The sequence below is a fragment of the Phycodurus eques genome, chromosome 22, assembly GCF_024500275.1.
Source record: "Phycodurus eques isolate BA_2022a chromosome 22, UOR_Pequ_1.1, whole genome shotgun sequence".
Lineage (NCBI taxonomy): Eukaryota > Metazoa > Chordata > Actinopteri > Syngnathiformes > Syngnathidae > Phycodurus > Phycodurus eques.
The window spans coordinates 5,643,727-5,668,905 of record NC_084546.1 but is presented as its reverse complement, the minus strand read 5'-3'; the positions used below and the strand labels follow the sequence as shown (position 1 = coordinate 5,668,905).

The 25,179-nt window shown below is 40.3% G+C and overlaps 1 protein-coding gene across 3 annotated transcripts in view; it reads right to left on the bottom strand.

The window, feature by feature from the left end:
• large1 (LARGE xylosyl- and glucuronyltransferase 1) overlaps positions 1–22,848 on the bottom strand; it is a 91,179-nt gene extending 68,331 nt beyond the window's left edge. For all 3 annotated transcript variants that reach the window (XR_009767501.1, XM_061667284.1, XM_061667283.1), the window contains exons 1-2: positions 22,765–22,848; positions 13,967–14,079 (exon numbers count right to left, since the gene is read on the bottom strand). Coding sequence is in view for 2 of the 3 variants with exons in the window: in XM_061667284.1 (XP_061523268.1) it covers positions 13,967–14,020 (54 nt within the window). In the remaining variant the exon portion in view is untranslated. The remainder of the gene's footprint in view (positions 1–13,966; positions 14,080–22,764) is intronic.
• Positions 22,849–25,179: the final 2,331 nt, after the last annotated feature.

Sequence of the window (25,179 nt, the reverse complement as noted above, 5' to 3'; positions counted from 1 at the left end):
GGTGCAAAAGGTTTAAGAAACCACTGGTCTACACTGCGGTTGCATCGCAAAAGAAAGAAAGGAAGAAAAAAACGGAATATTTTTAATCCAAATATATGACAAACCTTTACTGACCCCAACAAACATCATCATTGTTCCATTTAAATACTGTCACTCTTGAAATTGCAGTCTAAGGGAAGCTGTCTATTTAACTTTAACGAGCAGCATTTCCCCTCGTCATGGTTTTAATCCCCATTCGTTTTATTCCCACCTTTGATCAATTCGCACACGCTTTGTATCCCCATTCTCTTAGCACGGCTCAAATGTAACTCCACTTAGGCGAGGTTAAAACTAATGCTGTGTTACCGTGGGAAATCCACTATTTCAGGAAGATTTCATCGAATGTGAAGGGTTTCCGGAGGATCTGCGTATGTGGGGCAATGACCTCGAAGTGCTAGCAGAAGTATCAGGGGTAACTGGCTGCAGAGACTACCTTAAAAGCTCCACCGCTGGCTAACAGGAGCTCATCTCTTTTTCTTTTACTGCAGTCACCTAGAAACTGAAAGGCATTTTTACATTTTGGGATTAAAAGAACCTGGTGTCTTGTTATGGTGCATTCTGCCATTTTTTGATTTGCGGAACGGTGACCGATAAAGCAGGATGCACACATACTGATAATCAGGTCGAATTTGAGCACTTTCCTCACTTCCGATCAAAGTCAGCAACAGTCCAACAGTTGGATGTCTCTGAAAGATAAAGATTATCCTGTGGTGTGGGGTGCATAAAGCGTGTTTTTTCCCCCTCCAGGCTTTCCATACTTGATAGAGGCTCACATTTAAAACTTGAAAAAAAATATCAGTTTAACTTAGCAACTCAAATGTGCTTGAGAATGTTCATAAGAAAACATATTGGTGGGTGTCACACTGCGCTCGAATATTCTCCAAGTAGGAACACAATTATAAGGCCCAATGTCTCTTCTTGTCTTTTAAACTGTAGAAATGTGTATTAAATTAACAACATCCCTTTGCAGTCTGGATGCGGAGAGGTGAAACACTCCATAGAAGCCAAAAGGTAAGCAGAGCTGCACAGTTCTGTTGGATGCACTGATGAGTTAATTAGCGGCTCACACTTGATCGTTCGGCTGCAATGAGGGTTAGCTCACTTGCTTCTCTTCTATTTCTTGATCCTTGAGGTATTCTGACAAAAGCATGTCACGGCAGTGATTAAAAAACCGTTTTAAATTGGGAAGGAAGTGCATAATATGTCTCCTTGCTATTTGGTGAAGCGACATCTAGGATGCAATAAGTCCCTTGCCCTACCTTTCCTCCAATATCTGAGTTTTAGTCTGCTTTACTGCCGCTTTGACTTCTTAAAAACAAATTGCCATGGGCAAGAGTGGCATCTTTTGGCAACATGAGGAAGATGAGTGATTGATTTTCTTTCGAATAAAATCACAGACAGGCTTACCTCTGGATTTGTCTACTAAGAGTACAATAAAAGAAATGAGTCAGCATTCAAAAGCTCCTCATTTTTGATCATTCCCAGGGCTGCATGGCTTCATTAACCCATCGAGGCACCCTGTGGCGAGGCTGCCGCTGAGCTAATACATGTTGAACACTGTTTCATTAGGTTATCATCCATCATTTCAATTTGTTTCCCCTTTGATGACAGTTTAGCGGTAAACTCACATAAAACGCAGAACACGAAGGTGCAGACCTTTTCGTGGCAAAGATATGTGTATTGGACGTCACAGCTGTAACACAGAGCCGAGGGATGCGCAAAATGAGATGGCTTGATAGAAGCTAATTCTATTAGTGTTCATTATCAGGGAACACAATGAGTGGGACACCCAGGTGATATATTACAGTAAACTAATGAGGCATCGCTGGATTGCAGCAATGATTTTGATTATGTTGAGATCAAGCAGAGTCACAAACGTGATGAAACCTAAATACAAGGTTTTACGGGTCAAGTTTGAGATGCGGCATGGATCAAAAGATACAGCACAGTGACACATTGTGCTTGGTATACTCTAATGATTGACACGTAGACCGACCCATAGTTGTATGAACAGTGACTGACGATGGTACACTCAGACCGTGTTGGCAGGTGGGACTGTCCTAGAAGTTCCATTGAAGTGGAAGAATACATGCCAACTGAGGAAATTAAATCTTGGATTGATTATTAAATGCTTGAATGAATTGAACACTGAATCTAGAAGAGAGGATTTCCACAAGGGTTGAAAAATTACAAGGTCAGATTTTCTCATTTGGGTGGATGTGGAACGTATCCCCTGTGATGAAGTCATATGTACAAGAGACGTGCTGTGCGGCCAGCTCTATAGGGGTTGCTGCACATGTTCCAATAGCAAAAACATTATTTGGATGAGGGGGTTCCTTCACACAGTTGTCCGATGAGCATTGCAAGTACAAGACACACACGGGAGAGCTGTGTGTATAGTGCTAAAGCTGCCGCTCAGTGGAATTCTAAGTGCCATCCAGCCCAAATACAAATCTGACGGAGAAGTGAATGGGGAGTTTGGGAAAACAGATTACTCTGGAAGTGGAAGCTAGGTGAAAAGGAAAGATAAGGAGCTAATATGGACCAGTGAATGCTTAAGATAGACAGGCTGAAGTGTTGCCAGAGCGCAAGAAGGAGGAAGAAGAAGGTAAAACTAGAAACGGGAAAACGATAAAGTGCCAGATCATACCAGAGGGGGTTGACTGAACAAGCTGCCGTGGTTTGGGAGTGAAGGTGCTGCCGGATGATAACTGATGGCAGACTGTCAAGAGCGTGCAGGGCAGGTTTTGTGGGAGCAAAACAGACTGTGATGGATGATCACAGAATTGTATGATCAGCTCCTGTGGTAGGCCGTGCTTCTTTGGTATAAAAAAAGTGCTGGGATCCCGAAGATTGCGGTTCTGCAAAACGTAAAAGGTCTTTCTGGGAATTACTTTGGTAATGGATGAGTCTGGTTCTCCACAATCATGTGAAATTGTCTGCAAACTCAGGTAACTTGAAAGAGAGAGAAGTTGAGTGGTGACAGCAGATGTCCCTGGGGTGCCCCCAGGATTTCGGCCTGTAAAGAAGCTGTTAATCCATTGGCAGACAGGAGAAACACTAAGCCGAGAGAGGATTAGCATGAGGATGGAAGCGAGGTTCTTGCGTAATTGTCGGACCCTGTACGGTGTTTCAGGAAGTAGTGCAGCCCCTTGTTGTTAGCATAATCCCATCAACACACACAATAGGACTAAAGAAAACACACTTTTGGAACAGAGGGAAGATCTTCAGAATTCAGACTATGGAACAGCAGTGATTAAACGCAGTGTATTCTGGAATATACAGGGGGTCATTGGCAGAAAAATGAAGCAGCATGTGGTATATTAGCCCAGCTTTCAAATTAGCGGTCCACATTTAGATGTTATGGTCACAAGGCAGCATATGTTTGGCATACAATAAGTGTGACAGCAGCTACCGTGTCAGTGAGAAGGTCTTATGTAGTGCACACTATGGTATCTTGGTTGTCTTCTAGTGTTGAACACATCAATATGTAAATATTGCCACAGCCACCGATACTGTGGTCACGCATGTATGGTCTTTTCAAAGACTCCCTCTGATCCCCCAGAAGTCATCAAGGACAGAGGTGCCTACGACAGAGCCCACTTAAATCTCTCCGGCGTATGCAAACCTCTCCACAGTTCTCAGCATGTTCTGCTTCGAAAGCCGAGACAAGGCTACTTAAGAGGCGAGCCTTCGACAAGTGGGCTAACACAGTGCCATGCCGGCACTACAGGGATAGAAGGATGTTGCGTCAGTGGCCTTGGCACTCACTCCAAGTGTCAGTTGTCTCGGAGAGTCTGCACCGAATGCCTCCGCCGCAGTGGAGCAACCGAGCTTAAAATAGAACTGGGGACAATCACCTCTGATATTGACGTTACATCGGCGAAGTAGTGGTTAAAAACTGCCCCATATAAATCCACGTCGGGATACCCCATGTTTATATTGCGTCCATAAATGGAAAACTGTGCTATAACAACACACAACACAAACAGTTGATCAATTTGCTTCAGTGGGGAAAAAAAACATAAGAGTAAGCCCCTGAGGGGAAACTCCACTTACACATGCTGTGTCTGAAATAAACTCATGCACAACATAGTTCTTAGATGCTGCCCTGTGGAACCCCACATATTGCACCAGAAACGACCACTGGTTTCACTCAAAGAGCAGGAATTCCTCTACATTTTTGATCATTCCAAGTGATATGTTTGCGTGTGAGGACATTAACATTATGGCGGCGCGAACAGAATGTACAATGTGTGTCTTGAATGAATAAATGCAGAAGATGTTAGGATTATATTTTCCAGATGCTGCTGATAGATAGTGGGTGGATGAAATGCCCATCGGGGAATATATTGCCATACAAATGAGAATATTTGCTGGTATATTAATACTGACAGTTGGTTAAACAAATCTGAGCTAATGAGCACGGTAGGAATTTTGAACTCAGTGGCCCTTTTGCCCTTTAGCTTTTAGGCCAAAGTTGTTGAAAAGTTGATGAAAAAGTGACGTTCATTCAAACTGAGTGTGAATGTCAAAAATGTGTTGTTGGTAATTGAGGGCAAAGAGGACAAAGGACAACAGGGTTAGTGCAACGCGAGATTTTCATCTCGATCCTGGGTGCTTTAATTATAATATAATATAATATATATATATATATATATATATATATATATATATATATATATATATATATATATATATATATATATATGTGTGTATAAACTAGTACCACTCGTTTTAAATCTGGATGTTGATCGTTCTTGCTAGACTCTCAAAGGTGTATACAATACTTCAGGCTTGCTGGGGAGTGTAAAACCTCAACCGGGTCTGTTCCTCGTGATAACAGCTGAGGCAATGCGGTTCTCCGTGTCAGATAAAAGGTTTAGGGAGCTGTTCTAGTGATGCACGTCCATATGACATGCACTATTTACAGCTTATCACTGATAAATGCCAAGGTCTTTATCAAGGCTTTGGATGTGTGTGTATACATATACACAGTATTTTTAATTGTATTTATGTGTATGTGACTAGACAGACGTTTGCATTTTGTGAAAAATGTAAATGAGCAGGCTGGCGTTACGTACATGTTAATGTGTACGTGTATGAATAATCTGAAGTCAACATTTTGTGACATACAGATGTTGGCATTATACTGTAGTTTCTTTCATTGTTTGAGGCTAAAGTTAGAAAAGTCAGTAAGGTCAGCGCAGTTGAATAAAACACTACCAGACCAATATATTGATCTCTTTCCACACAAGTGGAAGTGAAATGATTCATATCATTTGTCGGCAAAGGAGACGACTTGAATAACAATGTCAAAGTATGATGAATGGGATAAATTATGCACAAATAACTAAGACGGAGTTGCTGTCATCATAGCGCACGATGCGATACGATCTTTGTTGTCTCACTCTTGATGCGTTGGCTTGGATGCTGGATCTCAGCCAAATCAAAAGTAGGGTTGGAAATCTTCCATTAGAATTAACGGCAATTTCGGGGAATGTTTATATTTATGCTTGATTGTAATACGTTTCCCCAGTTTAACTTTTAACTTCCTATGGAAATTAAACAGAAATTTACCACCACTTTGCAACCCTATTCAAAAGTAAATCATGTTGTATTTAAAATGGTATTTAAAGTCGATGCAAAATTAATTTGCTTTTCCATCTAACTTCTCAAACAGCAGGGGCGGTCCCTTGCACTTACGCTCATGTTTGCCTCATACTGAAGCAAATAAAATGTGGCAAACTGGGAAATCCCCATCGGGCTTGATAGCAAGAGAATGAAGAGTTTGCTTGGGTGTTCTTTGGATGATAAAAACAGATGCTTGTTTCCCTCCCCACTGAGCACGCTCTGTTTCACCCGTCTCCGGAGCGGGCCGAGCCGAGCAGCCCTGCAGGACAACTGCTCGGACCGACTGGTGCGTTGGCTTCTGCTCTCATATGGTGTAAATGAAATAGTACCTTGCATCAGATTAAGAAAGATAATAGTGTATTAAAATGATGGGGGGGGGGGGGGGGGGGGTAGAAGCCAATAGAAGGATGGTCTACCACCGGTGCAAACAGTTCTGCAAATAAATCAATTAGCCCTAATGAGACCTCTAGGGAGGAACTCCTGTGCAATTCATAATTGTATTTTTTTTTTTTTTTCAAGAGGGGGGCTTTACACTGCTTGTTGTAATTTTGGCTGGCATTTTATAGAAGGATTCAAAAGGATTCCCAGGTAAACATTAGTATTGGCATGACAATTATGCAGATGTAACTAGCAGTGCTGATGAACAGGATTTTCATTCGCCACCTCCTGAGCTCAAAGGCCTGCATATGGCGATCATTACAAACTCGCCACAGGTCACAAAGGCACCACACTAAGAAACTAAATAGATTTTTCAAGAGATGAGCCGTTGTTCGGACAATTTTCTTGCTTTGACTTGCAAGCACATACTTAAGATACAAGCGCTGTGTGGTGGCAGTGAACTCAACTCATCTCACTTCACAATGAGCAGCACTTAGTGAAAATAGTGAACAATTCTTCTTTTTCTTCAAATATATATATATATATCCATCCATCCATTTTCTGTACTGCTTATCCTCACTAGGGAGGAGCCTATCCCAGCTATCTTCGGGCCACATTTCAACATTTGTTGATTTTTTGGGGGGGAAGGCCGGAACAGATTCTTGGCATTTCCATTTATTTCCAAGGGAAAATATGATTTGGAATACTGAGTGAACAATGTTCGTATCTCAAATGTATACTTCTGAGTCAAAGTAAAAAAATAAATTAAAAAAAAAACTTCCAAACGATGGCTCGTATCTCAAAATAATCCGTAAATTGGGTCACTGGTATCTCAAGGCGCCACCGTTCTGTATTTCTGCAAACAGTGGCCGGGGACATTGATTTCCTCAACTCGAAATGGGAGTTGTGTTTTCCCTGTGGACCAGCAGATCAGAATTCCTATCTCACTAACGATGTTGAAATATGTATGTATGTTTTTCATCATACTGATAAAATACACCACCAAATGTAAAATCATCTTGCTGATGGTTAACAACTCGAACCAAGAGTAGTTTTAGCCCGTCGACAGCTAAAAAGTAGTATTAAGGGAGAGGAAGTCCCTCAGGCATTGCGCATTTACATATAGGCTTGTTTGTTTTTTCGTTTTTTGTTTTTTTTTCAAGACTCATAACTGGGTTTTGACAGTATTTTCAGTGGAAAACCGTATTGATTGGTCTTTCATGAATAATGCAGGGTTACGTTAATTCGGCACTCTGCTGCAGGATCATAAATTCTTGAAGGGGATGAAGTAAGACTGCATCCGTTTAAACAGATCTCCAGAATCACAGTATATTGGACATAACTCGAAGAACTATGTTGAACAATGATAACATGCATTGCTTCCATGTGGTATAGAACATAATACAGTATTTAGGTAGCTGGAGGAATTGCGAAAACGATACCAAGCAAAGAATTATTTGTATGTTGCCATGCTGTCGAATTGATTGAATGGCTGAAATGTAGAGGGTGAGATTTGAGGCCGGAATGGTTTCAGTCGGTCCAGAAATGTGGAAGTGGGAGGTAAATATGTAAAATACTGTATATGTGAATTTGGAAATTTTACTATGAAAATTTGTGACAAAATGTGGAAGCAGAAAGAATGTCAAAACAAGTGAGCATAATAATGCACATTTTTTGGGGTGTGTAGAATGACAGCATTCACATAATAATGATAATGCTTTTAAAGGAGACGTATGATGCCTTTTTTCCTTACAATTAAAACAGTTGCCTGGTGTCTTAATAAATCTGTCATATACGAGATTGCAAAATACCCCAAAGTTTAAAAATCACAATATTAAATATTACACATTTTCTCCACTATTTTTTAGTCTTGCTGAAATCAGCCTATTATTAGTTTTGTCTCATGGAAGTGAGCCAGCCTGCTGGTCCAATGGCGAGTCAGCTCTGCTTCCCTTTTGTGGGCCCAGCCTCGCTGATCATGTCATGGGCAGAAACACTCGGCGTTATCATGTAAATTAGCCCCACTGTGACGTAACAAGGGAGGGGTGAAAGTGCAGAATGGCTCGCTTGCAAACACATTTTTTGGAAATAGCCAGATAAAAGATTTACCTGGTTGTTTAATTTCACAATCCAGAGATCCAACTCTTTGTACACAATCACTAAAAGAGTCAATTTTCCATAAAATGTCCCCTTTAAGGCTATTTTATACCAGCTTGTATTTGGAAGGAAAAAAACAATCATCACCGAGGACATGAACAGAGTTATTAGGGGAGTTTTAAGACTTTCTAGCAATAATGTGTAAGCTTAGATAGACACTGCACAGTTTGAGAAAATAGCAAAAAGCACCCATGGTGTTCTTAGAATTTGAGTTTGGAACTCCAAAATGCGATCAATCATTGTCGGTAATGATGAACGGGAGGATCATTTAATTAAGTTGTTTATATGCAGTCATGTGGATAATCTAAAATTTAAGGTTGCAAAGAGATAGAAGTTTTGGTCGAGTTCATCAGTCAATACTCTCTCGCACCCCGCCTCAATCTGACCTTTACTTGCCCTCTACTGCACCACTGGATCTTTCTTTCATTTTGCACTATTATATTTGCAAACTTTTCCTTCTCTTGCTTTTCATTACTGTGGCTTCTTTATGCACATTAGTCTACTTTTCTTTATTGTGAATTTGAAGCACACAGGAGCTGTTTCCCTTCCGGGGGGGAGACGCATTTTAACGACCAAATGGTTTTTCAAATTGTGAAGTTTACAGTTACCTTTCCTGCAATGACACTCAGACTGTTCTGATAATAGGATGGGTTTTTTTTCCCCCTCACCTATTAACAACACATTTAATGATGATTGGGTTTGGTTGAGTGCTTATGTGTTATGATCATCAGTGACGGCTACTTTCTGAACATTAAAACATTCACTGCCATGGACGGCTTTAGAAGACAAATATCCATGTTAACTGGGAAGGCTGGCAGTGAATGAGTTGAGTCTTCTCCTTTTAGGAAAACCAAACTGAAGTCGGGCACTTTTTAACATCCACTCATTATTTTCATAGAATAGTTGTAATTTTTTCAAAATATTCAACAGTTCCCAGGTTCCCTTTGCACTTCATGTCATTCTACTGTGCTCTCATTATCCACCTGCACCTCCAAGACCTCATTCATGCCTTCCAACAAGAAGGTAATGACGCCACCGGCTAATTTATTTAACACAACATTTCTATGTGAATTTGTATTCCCCTTACACAGTGTTGCTCAGATCAACTTTCAAATCTCGCCATCCAATCATATGAGGAAAATACAACCACAAATGTGTCTTTTGTTGATGCGATGAGCTGCCGAACGAGGCAGCAAGGGGACGTATTTTATTTTGGCGATGTCATTTGGACATTGATTTCTTTTAGATGTCTTCCTCGTTGTTGACAAGCGAAATAAACATCCCCCCCGCCAATGAAACGAAGACGGCTCCGCTCCCTCGTAATAATCTTCACAAAGTCACCTTGCCCATGCGAGCTATAAATACACGGCGGAAAACAGTGTTTGTTGACTGATTGTCAGGTAACACACAGACTGCATTGGCTTTCATTGATGATGATAGAGGAGGCTGGATAATGGACATTGTTGCACAGTGCCACACACACGCTTTCATGTGGATCATGGCAACACTGAGGTATTATCTGAAGCAAAATTTTGTAGCATTTTTTCATTATATATATATATATATATATATACATACATATATATATATATATATATATATATATATATATATATATATATATATATTTATTTTTTTTTAATCAAAATAGGAATCAAATTGAAACCCAAATGTAACAAAAAACTTACAGTCCAACTTAGATCATGACAATAGAACTTGATATTTGAAAAGTTTTTTTAAATAAAATAAATGTATTGCACAGAGCAACTAAAACATAATAAAGCACAAATCTTATCTTCTTGTGGGAGTTAGACAGTCATTATCGGCTTTTTACCCAAACACAGCAGACAAGTCAGCGACGTTCAACCCCCCCCCCCCCCCCCCCCCCCCCACCCACCCACTGAGTTTTCTAGATAGCCTAATTTAATTTACATTAACTGTGGCCCTCTTAAATCCAGACTGAAAATCAATCCAGGAGCGATGGCAACACGCAGGGCGGGCATACTGGACTTGTCAAATTTGGATTTGTTTGCACAAGACATTTTGTACTCGTCTGTAAATTGCTTTTAAAAGATTATTATTAATTAGACTTATCTTGGCTCAGCTTTTGCACTCTCCTGGCTTTTTAGGCAAATAAAGCCTAAAAGCAGTAGAAATGGGTCATTTGTAACCTTAAAAGGCCTTTAATACCGATCTCAGATGAAGCCTACTATTTATTCTTCACTTCACACCACAATGGCTGGATAGTTCGAAGTAATATTGAAAAGTACGAAAATAGAAATAAAATAAAGTAGAACTACTAGCGCGCCTCTACACAGTGTAGTGTATGATGTGCTGCACCCACGAGTGAAAATGTTTTCATTGTCTTTACGAGCATTTACTTTTACTTCCACTTTGCTTGCCTGCTCAGTCTGCTTGTTTCAACCCCAGTTGTCATGGTAACAAAATCCACACTCGCCATTGAAAGGGGTATGCGGGGCAGGTTTCCAGTTGCTTGGTTTTGTACTTTCAATACAGGCTACAGTAGTTCAGAACAAGTGACGCAATCGTGCGGAATCTTGCACACTTGAGGATGAAATAGGTAGTCTCTTCACACACGCAAAAAATAAAGACATGTGAAGCCGGTTGAGAGCTCTCCGTATCCCCTCATTGCCGCCACAGTTTTCACATTATTGCGGTGTCACAAAATCAATGATCTTGCGTCATCCGGACCTCCGACAGCGGAGGCACCTTAGGGAGTCAAGCGCGGGGAACAAGACCGCGGGAGAAGATGGATGGACCGTCGCGGCGCCGCACGCACACGCGGTGACATTCACACATAAACCCCCGACTGGCAAACAGATCAATTCGAACATCCCCTGCACTGCTTGTTGATATTTCACTGCCGGCCGGAACCTTTTGTGCCTTTATGATGCCGAACAAACACACAAAGTCAGGTCACGTGTGTAGCTGATAAACTATAGTACAAATGTCTAGCTACCAACCTAACTACCTTGATGGCTAGCCTATCTTAGCCTATGGACAGTTTCAGGGGGACAGTTTCACTTTTTATTATAGAATAATAAAAATAAAAGTAAAAGTAGCGAGCAGAATGTAGCTCAATGTAACGGAGTAAAAGTTCCATTTCCTCTTCATAAAAATAATCAAATAAAAGTAAATATGTTGCGTTAGAACTACTTTGACATGTACAATTGATTCCAAAAAGTATTGAAGTAAATATAACGGAGTAAATGTAGCGCGTTACCACCAACCTTTGGCCATTAATGGATAAAATGCTGGCAACAAAGGTGAGTGCACCCCGAAGTGCAAATGATGCCCAGTAAGCCATGAAAAATGCCCAATAATGGTGGCCACACAACATATTGACACTTTCTGCCCAATTTGGACATTTTCACTGATTCACTTTTGTTGCCTGTGGTTTCGACTTTTATTGTGTGTTATTTTGAGGTGACAGTACGTTTACACTGTTATAAAAGCTGTACACTGACTATAAAAAAAGAAAGTAAATTGGAGCAAAGAGCCATTTCTTCAGTGTTGTCCCATGAAACACAATAATAAAATATTCAGAAGAATGTGAGGGATGTAGTCACTTTGTTATTTTTTGTGACATTTTTGTTTAGTGGTGTGCCATGGGATTTTCTATATGTCAAATATGTGCCTTGGCTCAATAAATGTTGGGACACACTGCCAGAGAGTTATGTGAAGACCCCGCAGCTCATGTTGAACATTAACGTGTGCCCGTCTTGTATATGCTGATTAACTTGGACTCATATGCCATAAATGTCCCTACTAATATGGCCACTAAGTGCACTTTGCAAACAACTGTAGGGCCCCTTTTCATTTCTCTATTAACGTATGACGCCCATATATTCTTGTCACATTATAGCGCACCATGGAATTGAATTGAAAATGTTGTCTCGAATACTGTGCTACTCCAGCCGACAGAGCAACATATTAATATATCAAATCCCTCCCAGGTCTGCTACCTCCCAACCTGTGCTAGTAATATACTCGGTGATATATGCCGCCAAGGCTCCAATAACATTATTAGATGGCTCGCTGATGCTTGTCTCTCCGTATTGCCTTTATTTTGATCCGGCCTTCTTGCTTGTTATCCAAAGAGATGAGGGTAAAAAAAACAAAACAACAACAACAATAAACAAAGGCCGGCTTTACACTGGAGGACTATGTGACTAGCTCAGATTTGTCTGTTTACAGTACGAGTGTTTTTAAATGAACCGTATCGCTGTGTTTACTAAAGCATGGCCAAAATGTTCAAGACACATCCGCATGATGTAGACCATATTAAAAATAGTTTTTATACAGTCTTACTCCTCACACGCTTCAAACACATTTCAACCTAATATAACAGATATTCACCCTGTTTATTGCCACTCAAAATTGAAGCTTACCGTCAAACAAAGCATGAAACCAAGAATTACACGTGGCGTGTTTAAAACAACCACAGAACTGCCTTAGGAAAGTCTGCTCGCTTCATGCTACCACACAATGCAAAACGGCATAGATGGGCTAATAAACAGCATCTGTGGCGGTGCTCTCAGCAATGGATATTTGAATGAGAACGGTGCAACAACACATGTAGACAGACAATTTAACAATACTCAAGCATATACTCTAAAAACAATATTATTGCTGTTTACCGAGTCATAGTATTTGTGAAACTCTTCTTCATTGGTGTCTGCATAACTGTAATATACTGCCCCTGGTGGCCAAGTCACACAGTCTATAAAGAGCTGCAATGAATTAATCATAATACAGAAACAGTTTAATTCTTCACTTTCCATTTGATTATGTTATTACTACATGTTTTTATGAAGTACAATAATATAGAGTGCTATTTTTCTTATTAAAACCATATTCCATTCATTGTTGTTGGGGAGGCTGGAACAGATAAAAGGCATTTCCATTCATTGCAATGTGGAAAGGTAATTTGATTTGTTTTGAGTTACAAGTGTGGTCACAGAACAAATTAAACTCATATATCCCAAGGCTGTACAAACGTTTAAAATGTAATTTCCCATAATATGTCTACTCTAATCCGAGACCGTTTATATGCTTTGGTGCCGCTGTTTTGGTTAGCAACAAAGTTCAACAGTTCAATCTTTAATGTCTCTGTGTCGATGAACTGACATACTTAGAATGACTGTGTGTGTTTTGTTAATTTTTTTTTTTTTTTTTTTGGTATATGCAAGTGGACTGGCCCAATTTAAAGTACTGGAACTAAAGCTTCTAAAGCAAAGCTGTATCAATGTCTCAATCGAGCCACTGGTCAAATGGAATTGCCTCGGAATAAATATAGGACTCCAGCCTGCTGAATTGGCATCTAATCCAAACTCCCGCCCTCGGTCCCTCCCCAGCATTTTCCTACTTTACTTAAACGCCATTGATTAAAAGGCTGTTGCAATACATTTATGTCCACTCAGCAGGATGTGATGTAAGAGCGGGGACGTCCCCGCCCCTTCCATGAGGGATTGGGGAAGTACTAGTTTGGGACTCCATCAGCTCTCCACACACAATCAGCGCTGTGTGCTGGCGCCTCAAAGCTCGAATGGAAATTAACCTGCTGATGAAGTGATGGTGAGCTTGAAAGAGTGTGCGAGGGATACAGTGATAGTGTGTGTGTGTGTGTGTGTGTGCCGGAGCCTGTAATGCGTCTAGACAATGAGGAAGCACTTTTTTGACCGCTCTCTTCTGAGCTTCCTGTCACTTCCTGAATAGATGTGGGTGTCTGCCATACCTGAAAGCGGTTGAGGGTCATGGCATCAGCAGAGGACTTGGGTGTACTCGGCATCCATACTAATGCGCCTCACGGCAGCAGGGAATACTTGATCGTGTCGAAAGGCATGGTCCCTGCGGAGCACAAACAGGGGAAGACCGGCGCAGTTATTTTTATGAGCGGCTCTGTTTGTGCACAATTGTGTCAAAATGGCAGTGGTGGGAAGTCTAGAAGTACAAATGCTTTGTTACTGTACTGAAATTCGCTTTTCAGATATTTCTATTTTACTTGTCATCACTGTCGGGCTGAAACCTTGTACATGCAAATATGGTCAGTATCAGATTTTTTCACATATTGATCAGTCCCCATGTGGTCTGTTATTTCTACATATTATCAACCGATATAAAGTGTTGAAAATAGCTTGACAGCAAATCTATTAACTCTCTTGGATACTCCGCCTCCTCTTGACTCCGCAGGAGCCTCGTGGCATTATGTCGCCTCAAGATTGAAAGTCTGTATGTTTAATAGAAAAAAAAAAAAATAGAAAATAGTTGGCTACATATATTTAAGTAGGCTTGTTTTGTTAAAAATTGATAGCTGTAATGCCTCGGTGTAGAAGGAACTGGTCAGCCACAAAGTTAAGGGCGTGCAGATTAATTTTTGCCGACTACTCTGTCTACTCAGCTCATTTTTTTAAGCGTTATGTCCATAACGTTCGAATCAATAACAGCATAATAGATTAGCGATTTTTTTTTTTTAGCAAATTAAATTACTGATTGAACATGATTGTAGGGAGGTATTGGTGCACAACAGTATATGAAGCAATATAAGGTATAATGCCAAGTTGAACAATGCATCATTCGGTAACTCAATCAAGATGGCATTTTATTTCCTGAAATGTGGTTTTAGAGATGCGAGGAATCCGCCTGACAGTGACGTTTACATTTTTTCTGACAACTTTTTACTTTTACTCCCTACATTTGAAAACAAGCTCATTTTGTCAAAAATAGGAACAGCATGTAAGGGTTAAATATGAAAACATTTAAAAACAGAACCTACACTTTGATAGTCAAAGCTGTGCAAATAAAGCAACAATTAAAAAAAAGATTTGCAAAAGCTGTATGGAAATTGTTGATTGAATTCCCCAATTGGGAGAAGCACTGCTATTTAATTTCCCTTACAGGATTAAAAAAAGCATATCTATCCATTCATATGCAAGTTTTGTTTGACAAACAAGCAATCATGAATAAAAAAAATGGTTTGAAAAGCGTGAAATTTGTCCTCTTGGGCCGTTGTGCACACCAGTACAATTTAAACAATCTCCCTAGCTGGTCTGTTTCCAGTTTGATGTAAACATCCACAGCTGGTGTTTATCCCAGCCGAGCAGGACAGCACATTTGTCTCATGGACTCTGAGGAAAAGGGAGCTTTTCTTTTAATATATATATATATATATATATATATATATATATATATATATATATATAAATAAAAAGGAACCCTATTTCACTCTCGGAGATAATGTGTATGCCTCAGTTTTGACATTATTCCTCACTCCTTGTGATAAGAGACAAGTCTATCCCTTGTACCTTCTACGGAGCGACGTGGTTGCTTGTTCTTCGGGGGACTAATGGCTCGCAAAGGTTACAAGATGCATTATTTCTTTCTCAGCAGTGACCTCAACTCGCAAAAGGTTTTCCGGAAAGTTTTTCTCTACTTCTCATCAGGGTAACCGCATGGCCGTGCATGTGCTCATAAGGAGGAGTGGAGGACAGAGATTGAGACTGTTTTTGACATGACCGACAGAAATGTCATAAAGTACAGTAGTAGAAGACTAGTGGGGGGGGGGGGGGGGGGGGGAAGAAAAACTTTACAAGGAAGCCCTTATGTGCCCTTGACTTTCTATTAGTGCATTACGCGTGAGGACCAAAAACCTATGAGTACATGGATGTGGAATAAATGCTCAAACAGCTTTCCATTGGTGTTTGTGCGCTCCTGCTTCTTGCTACAGTTTAAAAACGTGATGCTAACGTGCTGATAAATGGGGGCTTGAAATCCGAATTGGGAATGGAAGTGTGAAAGGTGGTCTGTCACTCTACATCACATTGATTGATCAGCCCCAGGGTGTACGGCGCCTCGCACCCGATGTCAGCTTAGATAGGCGGCTCTGCTGTTGATGACTGGTATACTGTACAGTGGAGTCGCACCGTAACACGGTTCATCTTTTGACCATTTTTAAAAGATCTTTTTTTGTCTGTTGCTGCTCTGTGCATGTTAAAGCAAAAAAAAAAACTTGTTTCAAGGTTTATGATTACCGTGACACCAATGCTAATATCTGTTAGTCCGTCTATGACTTTTCGCATTATGTTACGATGAAGCTCGTGGACTTTCGTTAGACAGAATTATTTGGTTTGGGTGAACAGTTTGGTGATGAAATATACAATGTTTAAATCTCTTTTGTTTTATGTGACTCTTTTACAGTAAACTAACTGGATATGACAAATGAACTCTGATTTGAAAAGCTTTGCATGTGAGTCTTCTTTTCATTCCTTCAAAGTGATGTTATCCGATAGGCTCCTATTTCTTGACAACGAGAGAGCGAGAACAGCCAATAAGGAATACTTTACAAAGTGTGTTTTAAAAACGTGGTAAAACTATATAATTTTTAAAAAAAAATTTTTTTTATCTGGTCTCGCTTGAGGATTTTCACTTATCGCAGGTGGTTCTGGAACGTATCCAGTGTGATAAACGGGAGTTATATATGTGGCTGTATGGATAGAGCCTTGATCCATGTGCATCAAAAGGTGCAGCGAGAGTGGTGCTGCTGTTTTCAACCACCAGTGCTCTTCGAGCCCTTGCCTGTTGTTTCTGCTTTGAAAAAAGAGACCAAAAAAAGAAGGAAAAAAAAATCCACATAAAGGCCTACTCTGCCTTGTGTGCCTGAGCTAGATAAAGGCTTTATTGCCGTAAGGCCGTACTGCACTCGGCGCGGGCGAGAGCCGCTCCTCTAAAGCTGTCCGCTGTCGGAAAAAATATTTGTTGAACTAAAAAAAAAGAACCACACATTTCGCTTTGACCTTATCAATGCTTACATGGAAGAGTGGTTTAGTTTGGGTTCAGTGAAAACATTTAGATACGTGGTCTTAGTTGGTTCAGTATATTGTTAAATGCACTGGCTAGGCTTATTCAATAAGGGATCATTAAATGAGGACCTCATATGGCAGATACACACACACACACACACACACACACAGTTATTACACGATAGTAGGAATATCAATACAGCAACAATTGTCTTGTTTAATATGAACAGTATGAAATTATAACAAGATGAAAATATGGTTCTGTTTGGCTACATTTTTTAATTCAATTAAATTTGTTCAAATAATTCACCCAAAGATGACGTTCCAAAATATTAATTATATACATATTAATAGCAATTATTTTTACATTTATAAATAAGAAAATATCTGTTAAAATACTCCACATATTATTCCAAAAATAAATTAATACAAATGATTAAAATAAAATACAATATAAATACAAAAAAACATATAATTTTTTGTAAATAAAAATATGCATACTTGGCAACAGCCCTCACACATTAAATTATTATGAAAGCAATAATATTAAATTTGCTCAATAAAATGAAATCCAAGCAAAGATGGAATTAGGTTTGACTGGAAAAAGCATGTAATATAATTTCGCTAATTGAAGCTAATGTATCGATACCGTATCACAAGCGATAACAACAGGATATCATTACATATCGGTATTTGAAGCTAATGTATTGAGACTGTATCACAATAGATAAAAGTATGCTATTCTCATTATTAAAAGCTAATGGGCTGAGACTCTCACACGAGATAACAGTATGATATCATCACGCATCGCTATTCAAAGCTAATGCATTAATACTATGATCACAGTATCCCAGTAAAAATATTGCTGTAATGTATGGCTCAGTTATCGAGGTTCGTAACCAATCGGAAGTGACTTCAGGTGGCGGTAGTGGATTTATTGGGGAATCCTGATTGAATACAAATTCCGCCGGCCTGCTGCAGCGCGCTGTCTTGCCAAAATAATGTGGCGGTAGTATATCTCTTCTGTTGGCTCTGGATGATGCACTGAATGGATCAAGCAGAAGCCCTTACACAACACCTTTTGGTATTTGGAGGCATCCACTTTTGTCTTGTCTTGTCGATAAAAGTGCGAAAGAAGCCCAACTGAAATGCTTTTATATCAACAAGCAGGCATGTTTGTAATGAATATAGTTTATGTATACTATATCTGATGACTGGGCTTCAATCAGAACACCAAATACAGTGCAAATTCGCAAAAGCGACTTTCCTGATTGTCACGGACATTAAAGGGGGTTAATAACGCAGCAGCTTGCCACTCGCCGTCTCATTTAAATGCATACAATGCTCCAGTTTCCACGTCTTTTTATGAAGGTAAGTTATGGGGGATCATATAAGCACCACTTTGATGTATGCAAACACTTCCTCGTGCGTCGTGTACAACCACAACGTAAAATAGTGGTAGCTGTTGGGTATTAATCATATCGATGTAAAGGCAGAATCTGTAAAAAAAGACTTGAAGGGCACACTCAGACTAGAGAACGCCTAGCATGCTCAACAAGCACAGTTGCAAAATAGTTACACTAAATAAATGGACTGAGGTATGGCTTGTTAACTGTGAAATTGGTCTTAGCATCTTTGATACAAATTTTATGAAAGATGTGGTAGGCATATTCAATTGCACCCTTAATAAATGCAACACTCACAAAATCAGACTTACATGTCTTTTAATATGATATGAAAGTACCACTACAATGACATGATTTCAAGATTTTTTGATTTCTATTATTATTTTCAGTTTAATCTTGGTTCAGCACAGGAGCACACTGTGTATGTCTTAGTTTCCACAGCAAATCAGCAACAAATTTTAATTCATTGACTGCCACAGTCGAAGGTTTAGCTGCTCTTGTAAAGAGCTGCAGTGTGTCAGACTGAGCGCAACATAATCACACGTCTGTGTACGAGCTGTGATGTAGTGGCTACTCTCTAGCTCCTAAATGAGGAAAATCAACTTCAATTTCCACGGCCGCCATGCTGGTTGCTCTTGATCCTGTTAAAAATCCATTACTATTTAGCGCCCAAGTCGGAACGTTGCCGGATTCGGCGCAACAAGACAGTGGATGTTTACCTCATTTAATTGTGATCACATTGTTTTCTCCCCACGAAAAATTGAGTCGTCTTGCAAGTGCGGCAAAAGTATGATTAAAATGAATAAGACAATGCATATTATGCCTCTCTTGCTCACGCTCATTATTCTTCATGTGCTTCTGTGGTATACGTCAGAGGTGGGGGACATGGGTAAACATAATATATTATGCGTTCCATACAATCATACATTTTAGGGAATACAGGAAAACTGCAACAGCGAAGGAGATTGCAGTCACAGTAACTCGAGACTTGCCTGAAACGTGAAGACTTGAGAGCTACTTATGTCTTGCACATATCGTTTGCCTAATAGCATAATTGCACAAACCTTCGTCGGCTTGCTAGCTAAATTTGTGTACAACTTGAAAAAATAATAATGTCAAGCCGACATTGTTTTTTTTTTTAAACAACATTTGTACTAATTTGAAGTCTAGCTTCACATTAAAATGATTAAAACGTCTTTAAACACTGTCCTAGCTATTTGGGTGTCAGCAAGCTAAGTTTATGGAATTTAATGAATGCATAACCTACCTCAAAATTAAAATTTTAAGGTTGTACTGTTCAACGATGTCACATTGGACTTATCTGAAATTCGTTCGGGCGGCACGGTGGACGACTGGTTAGAGCGTCTGCCTCACAGTTCTGAGGACCCGGGTTCAATCCCCGGCCCCGCCTGTGTGGAATTTGCATGTTCTCCCCGTGCCTGCGTGGGTTTTCTCCGGGCACTCCGGTTTCCTCCCACATCCCAAAAACATGCATGGTAGGTTGATTGAAGAGTCTAAATTGCCTGTAGGTGTGAGTGTGAATGGTTGTTTGTTTACATGTGCCCTGCGATTGGCTGGCAACCAGTTCAGGGTGTTGCCCGATGATAGCTGGGATAGGCTCCAGCACGCCCGCAACCCTTTTGAGGATAAGCGGCTCAGAAAATGGATGGATGGATGGATGGCTGGATGAAATGTGTTTGCCTAACAGCATAAATGCTGTTAAAAGTTATTATTGAATTTTTTTCGGAAAACAAGTCCAGTTGCCTCAACTCAACTCTTGTGGATTACCATGACCTTGATGATTTAGAATCTACATCAACAAAAAACGTTTTTAAACGATCACTTTGGTACTTTTTTCATCGATATTATGACAGTTAAAAATGATGAAGACAATCATGCCATTACATTAATGAATTGTGACTTACCACCCACCTCAACTTTTACATGAGATTTGAGGGTGATGTCATATTGTCATAGATATAAATCCCACCCATTTCTTTCAGTGTTTACTATACAGTTGTAAATAAGGCGCTGCGGCGGAAAGATATTCACGAGAGGAGCGTAAAGACACAACGCGTTGCCGCTTCGTACCTCGGCCCGCTTGTCAAGAGTGAAGCAGTCGTATTGGTAACAGACAGGCAAATGGTGCAATGAGGCGATTAGCCTCTCCGAGACGAAATTACAACATTTATAGTCAGTGCTTAGCACTAAAATCCTTTATGACCCTGCGCTCACTTTGCCGGATTGATCTTAATCCTGCAAGCTGCCACAATGCTTGCTTGAGGAGCATGATTCCAAACATGGGCCGCCTTTGTGTCAATGACAATTATTCTACTGGAAAAATAGTAATAGTAGTAATAGTAATACAAAGTCATCCACTGACAGGTGAATGACAAACTACAATCAACACCCATACTCGATAACACCTAGGGGAGAGGAGAATTTACACCCACCCTTTTTTCAATGAAAGTTTAACACCCACACTTTTTGTCACACTTGGGTGGGACATTTTCCCGCCTAAAGGCTCCAACACCCACAACCTTTCTACTTTTATTGCACAGTGAGCAGTTGGATACAAAACAATTCTTAGTGTTACAACAACCACATTTTTCCTCAGTAAACATTTTCAACACCCGCCCTTTTTGTCACACCCGGCTGGCAAGGGGAATGTATTAACAGCCACACTTGAAAGGATACAACACCCACACATTTTCCCTGCTGTTATTGCAAATGTTCTTTTTAAAAATTACAGAGAATCCAAAATTGCTAGCAATGTAGTGTTTTTGAATAATATTATGGAGGGAAGCATATGTTAAGTACAGTAAGTAATAGTGGTCTCAGGACTCAGTCTTGTGGGACTCCGTAGTACAATTTTACAATTATATGGCAAATCTTCAAATTAGATTTTGGTCTCAGACGAGTGCTTGGGGTATCTTTTATATTGCGGTCACAATGAGATTATTTGCTCCGCTGTATGAAACTAATTTCTAAACTTTCTACAATTTCTTTAGAATGTCTTTACTTTGAGAGACATACAGTATACTGTATATTCAACATGTATTAGCTTCTTAACATGAACAAGCAACACATCTCAGTTGTCTTGTAGCTGGATAAACCCCGAATGTACCATCATGGAGTAGAAGCAGAAATAGTACTCCCAAATTTCACTCTAAAAACCTCATTGAGTCCCTTCAGCCTCCATAATGGCTCACTGTTATGTTTTGGCTATTTGTTTCCATATGCCCTTGCCTGAAGGTCGCGAGATGTATTCTTTCTTTCTGAATATTGTCTACGAAGTGAATCAATACATCCTCATCTCTAAACTCCTAATAGTCTCCTCTGCCACCATTAATACCCCATCTTTTCTTGTATTTAGTCACGAACATTAGCCACTCGGTTTATTTAATTAGCAAGGCACTTGGATGCTCACGTTATTCTGCTTTCTATGAAAAAACCCCTGAGCATTTCTCTTACAACACAGACCTTGTAAAGCTTGTGCGCGGGCATAACCTTGCAAGACTGTGCATTTGTGGAAATGTCATTCTTTATTAACCCCATGAAGGAATTTTATCATTATAGTCTGCTGCATGAAGATGAGGATAGCATTGGCATGAAACATATCAAAATGCATTTTGGTTATTTTGCTCGTGTTGGGATGCTCCCCATTCATTTTGCTGTCTATTAATATCACAGTATAATGGCATGGCGGGGGGGGGGATACAGTATGTCTCAATGTACAACCGCAATTCCTCCAATGAAGTTTATAAACATATATAAAAATAGAATACAATGATTTGCAAATCATGTTCAACCTATATTGAATTGACTACACTACAAAGACAAGATATTTCATGTTCAAACTGATAAACTTGATTGTTTTTGGCAAATCATTATTAACTTAGAATTTTATGGCTGCAACACGTTCCAAAAAAGCTGGGACAGGTGGCAAAAAATACTGGGAAAGCTGAGGAATGCTCATCAAACACCTGTTTGGAACATCCCACAGGTGAACAGGCTAATTGGGAACAGGTGGGTGCCATGATTGGGTATAAAGGGAGCTTCCCTGAATTGCTAAGTCATTCACAAGAAAAGATGGGGCGAGTTTCACCTCTTTGTGAACAAGTGCGTGAGAAAATAGTCGAACAGTTTAAGGACAATGTTCCTCAACGTACAATTGCAAGGACTTTAGCGATTTCATCATCTACGGTCCATAATATCATCAAAAGGTTCAGAGAATCTGGAGAAATCACTGCATGTAAGCGGCAAAGTTCAAAAGTCAGCATCTGTGATGGTATGGGGTTGTGTTAGTGCCAATGGCATGGGTAACTTACACATCTGTGAAGGCACCATTGATGCTGAAAGGTACATACAGGTTCTACTACGTCTCTCAGCTGGCCTCTGATCGCCTCAGGATCCCCCCCCCCGGAAGAGCTGGATGAAGTGGCTGGGGAGAGGGAAGTTTGGGCGTCCCTGCTAAAGCTACTGCCCCCGCGACCCGACCGCAGATAAGCGGTAGAAAATGGATGGATGGATGGATATTTTCTGTTTTTATTTATGTGTCAACACAATGTCCCAACTTCATTGGAATTGGGGTTGTCGGAGGAAATCCCCTTTTTATCCCTTTTGGTTTACTTTTATGACATGGCCCTTCCTTTATGACATGGGCAATGATTAAAAACACACTGGCAAGAAGAACTGTTTTACTCTGATTAGTTTCTCCCCTCCTTCCCAGGGTATATTACATTATTTGATCACCTTATTGAGTTTAGGAGTATCATTTGAGATTCTCGAATCAGATCTCGTCAGGGTAGTTTTCACATTCTGTGAATTTATGGAATGTATATATATGCCTCCGCTGTAGACGTCTCATTTCATCCCAAAGTTAAAATTTAAAAGGACAGCAATAACAGTAGTAGGCAGAAAACTGCTGTGATGTGGATAACACACAAGATTCAAAAACAGAATGAAAATGTCTTCCTTGGGATAGGGTGCATAATATGGAGGCTTTAAGGTGGGTTATGAAATAAGGAACACTATTCACACTGAAATCCCAGAAAATACTTTGAACAGATCTGAGTTGCTGTGGAAAATAACGTGGCAGAGCTCATACCGGACTGTGCCAACTTCGGGGTGGAGGTGAACGACCGTACTGTATTGCACCTCACATGAGCTCTTGAGTCTTTTAGCATGCCTCCAAATGAAACAATGAAGTCCCAGCAGTGGAGGTTTATTCATTTCTTATGTCAGAAAAGCTAGAGGTTGCAAAACAGGACCGGAGCGTCAAGAGTAGCCGAGGGAGGGAAGGGACAATGAATCATTCATAAGAAGCAGTGTCTGAGGGCCTGGAGCACTGTGGATGGAATATCTAGCGAGGGGAGGGAGAAGGTGAACGGGGGGATACCTTTGAGTACACAACCCAGATAAAGAGCGGTGTGTTGGGAATAAATAAAGAGGGGAGAGGAAGGTGAGATGTGAGAAGGTGTACATGACAATAGGGGACGGTGCGTGGAAGAGGAATGAGAAGCTACGCTCTTAAAGGAACATCTGTCAGCGTAGCGTAAAGTTTAGGTTCAGATTTAAAAAAAACAACAAAACAAACTTGTTTTCAGGCTAATAAACGAAGCAAACATGGCAGTGCAAACGCGGGATTAACATATTCTTTTCATCTTGTCACGTTGTAATGACATGTTGTTGCTGCATAAAAAGTTATATTTAAGTGAAACATACACCTTGTTGAAGAGAAGTTTGCGTTTTTGAACATTTGTTTAAAAATAACACACATTGCAAGACATAATGGCAATACGAAATATTGGTACTTGGGATTAGCGAGTACTCAAATCTAAGTACTTAGATGCGCTGTACTGCACCAAATGGGAAGCACAGGTGCCGCATGTACGGGTGCAAGGCAAATGATGGATACAAAATAAAGACAGCACAGCAGCTAGTAGATCCTCATTTGTGGACGCGCAATCAAAAAAAACCTCAACAGCGCTAATTTGGGCGTCCTTGTTCCCTGCAGGAGCAAAAGGGCAGCTCCTCTGCGCTCTTCCCCGCTCCTGAGTAGCCAATGCGCACTTCGCTTTCGAGCATGTGATGAAGTGTGAGAGAAAAAGGCAGTCTCATTAGGTGCTGGCCCATCGGCGGCCTCCAATTGTCCACATCTCAGTGGAGCTCCGTGACCTCATCCCCCACTCCCCCATGGCGAGACGTGCAGTCGGCATCAAGGCAGGCATGCCTCCATCGCGATCCACATCGGATGCTTTCCTCGAAATGGTAGCTTTCTGTTGGGTTTTTCCGTTTTAAACCCATCGCGCCGCATCTGTCGTTAGTCAATAGCCGGGACTGAGCGCTATTATTGTAATTGCTTCAAATGCAAAGTTCTCCAGTTTCGCCTGCCGCATATTGGCAGTCTGGTCGGATTCAAGCCTGCACCATCTTTCGAGTCTTTGTATATTGAAATAATGAGGGGCTTTTCCATTCTCACTTCAGTGGTTGCTCGGCTACTTCACTTCTGAGTTTGGTTTAGCTGAGGGTTTTGGAAAAATATTTTTACTTGTGACTCACTTTGGATCCTGACCCTGAATTTGGTAATCTGATCAATATAAAAAAAAATAATAAAAAAAAAATAAAAAAAAGTAGGTAAGAGTCACCAATGTCAATCAATCAAACAACTACAATTAGCGTAACAGTGTTTTTAAGCAATTGTTATTATTTGTTTTGTTGGCAGTCCGTTGAAATGTGAAACC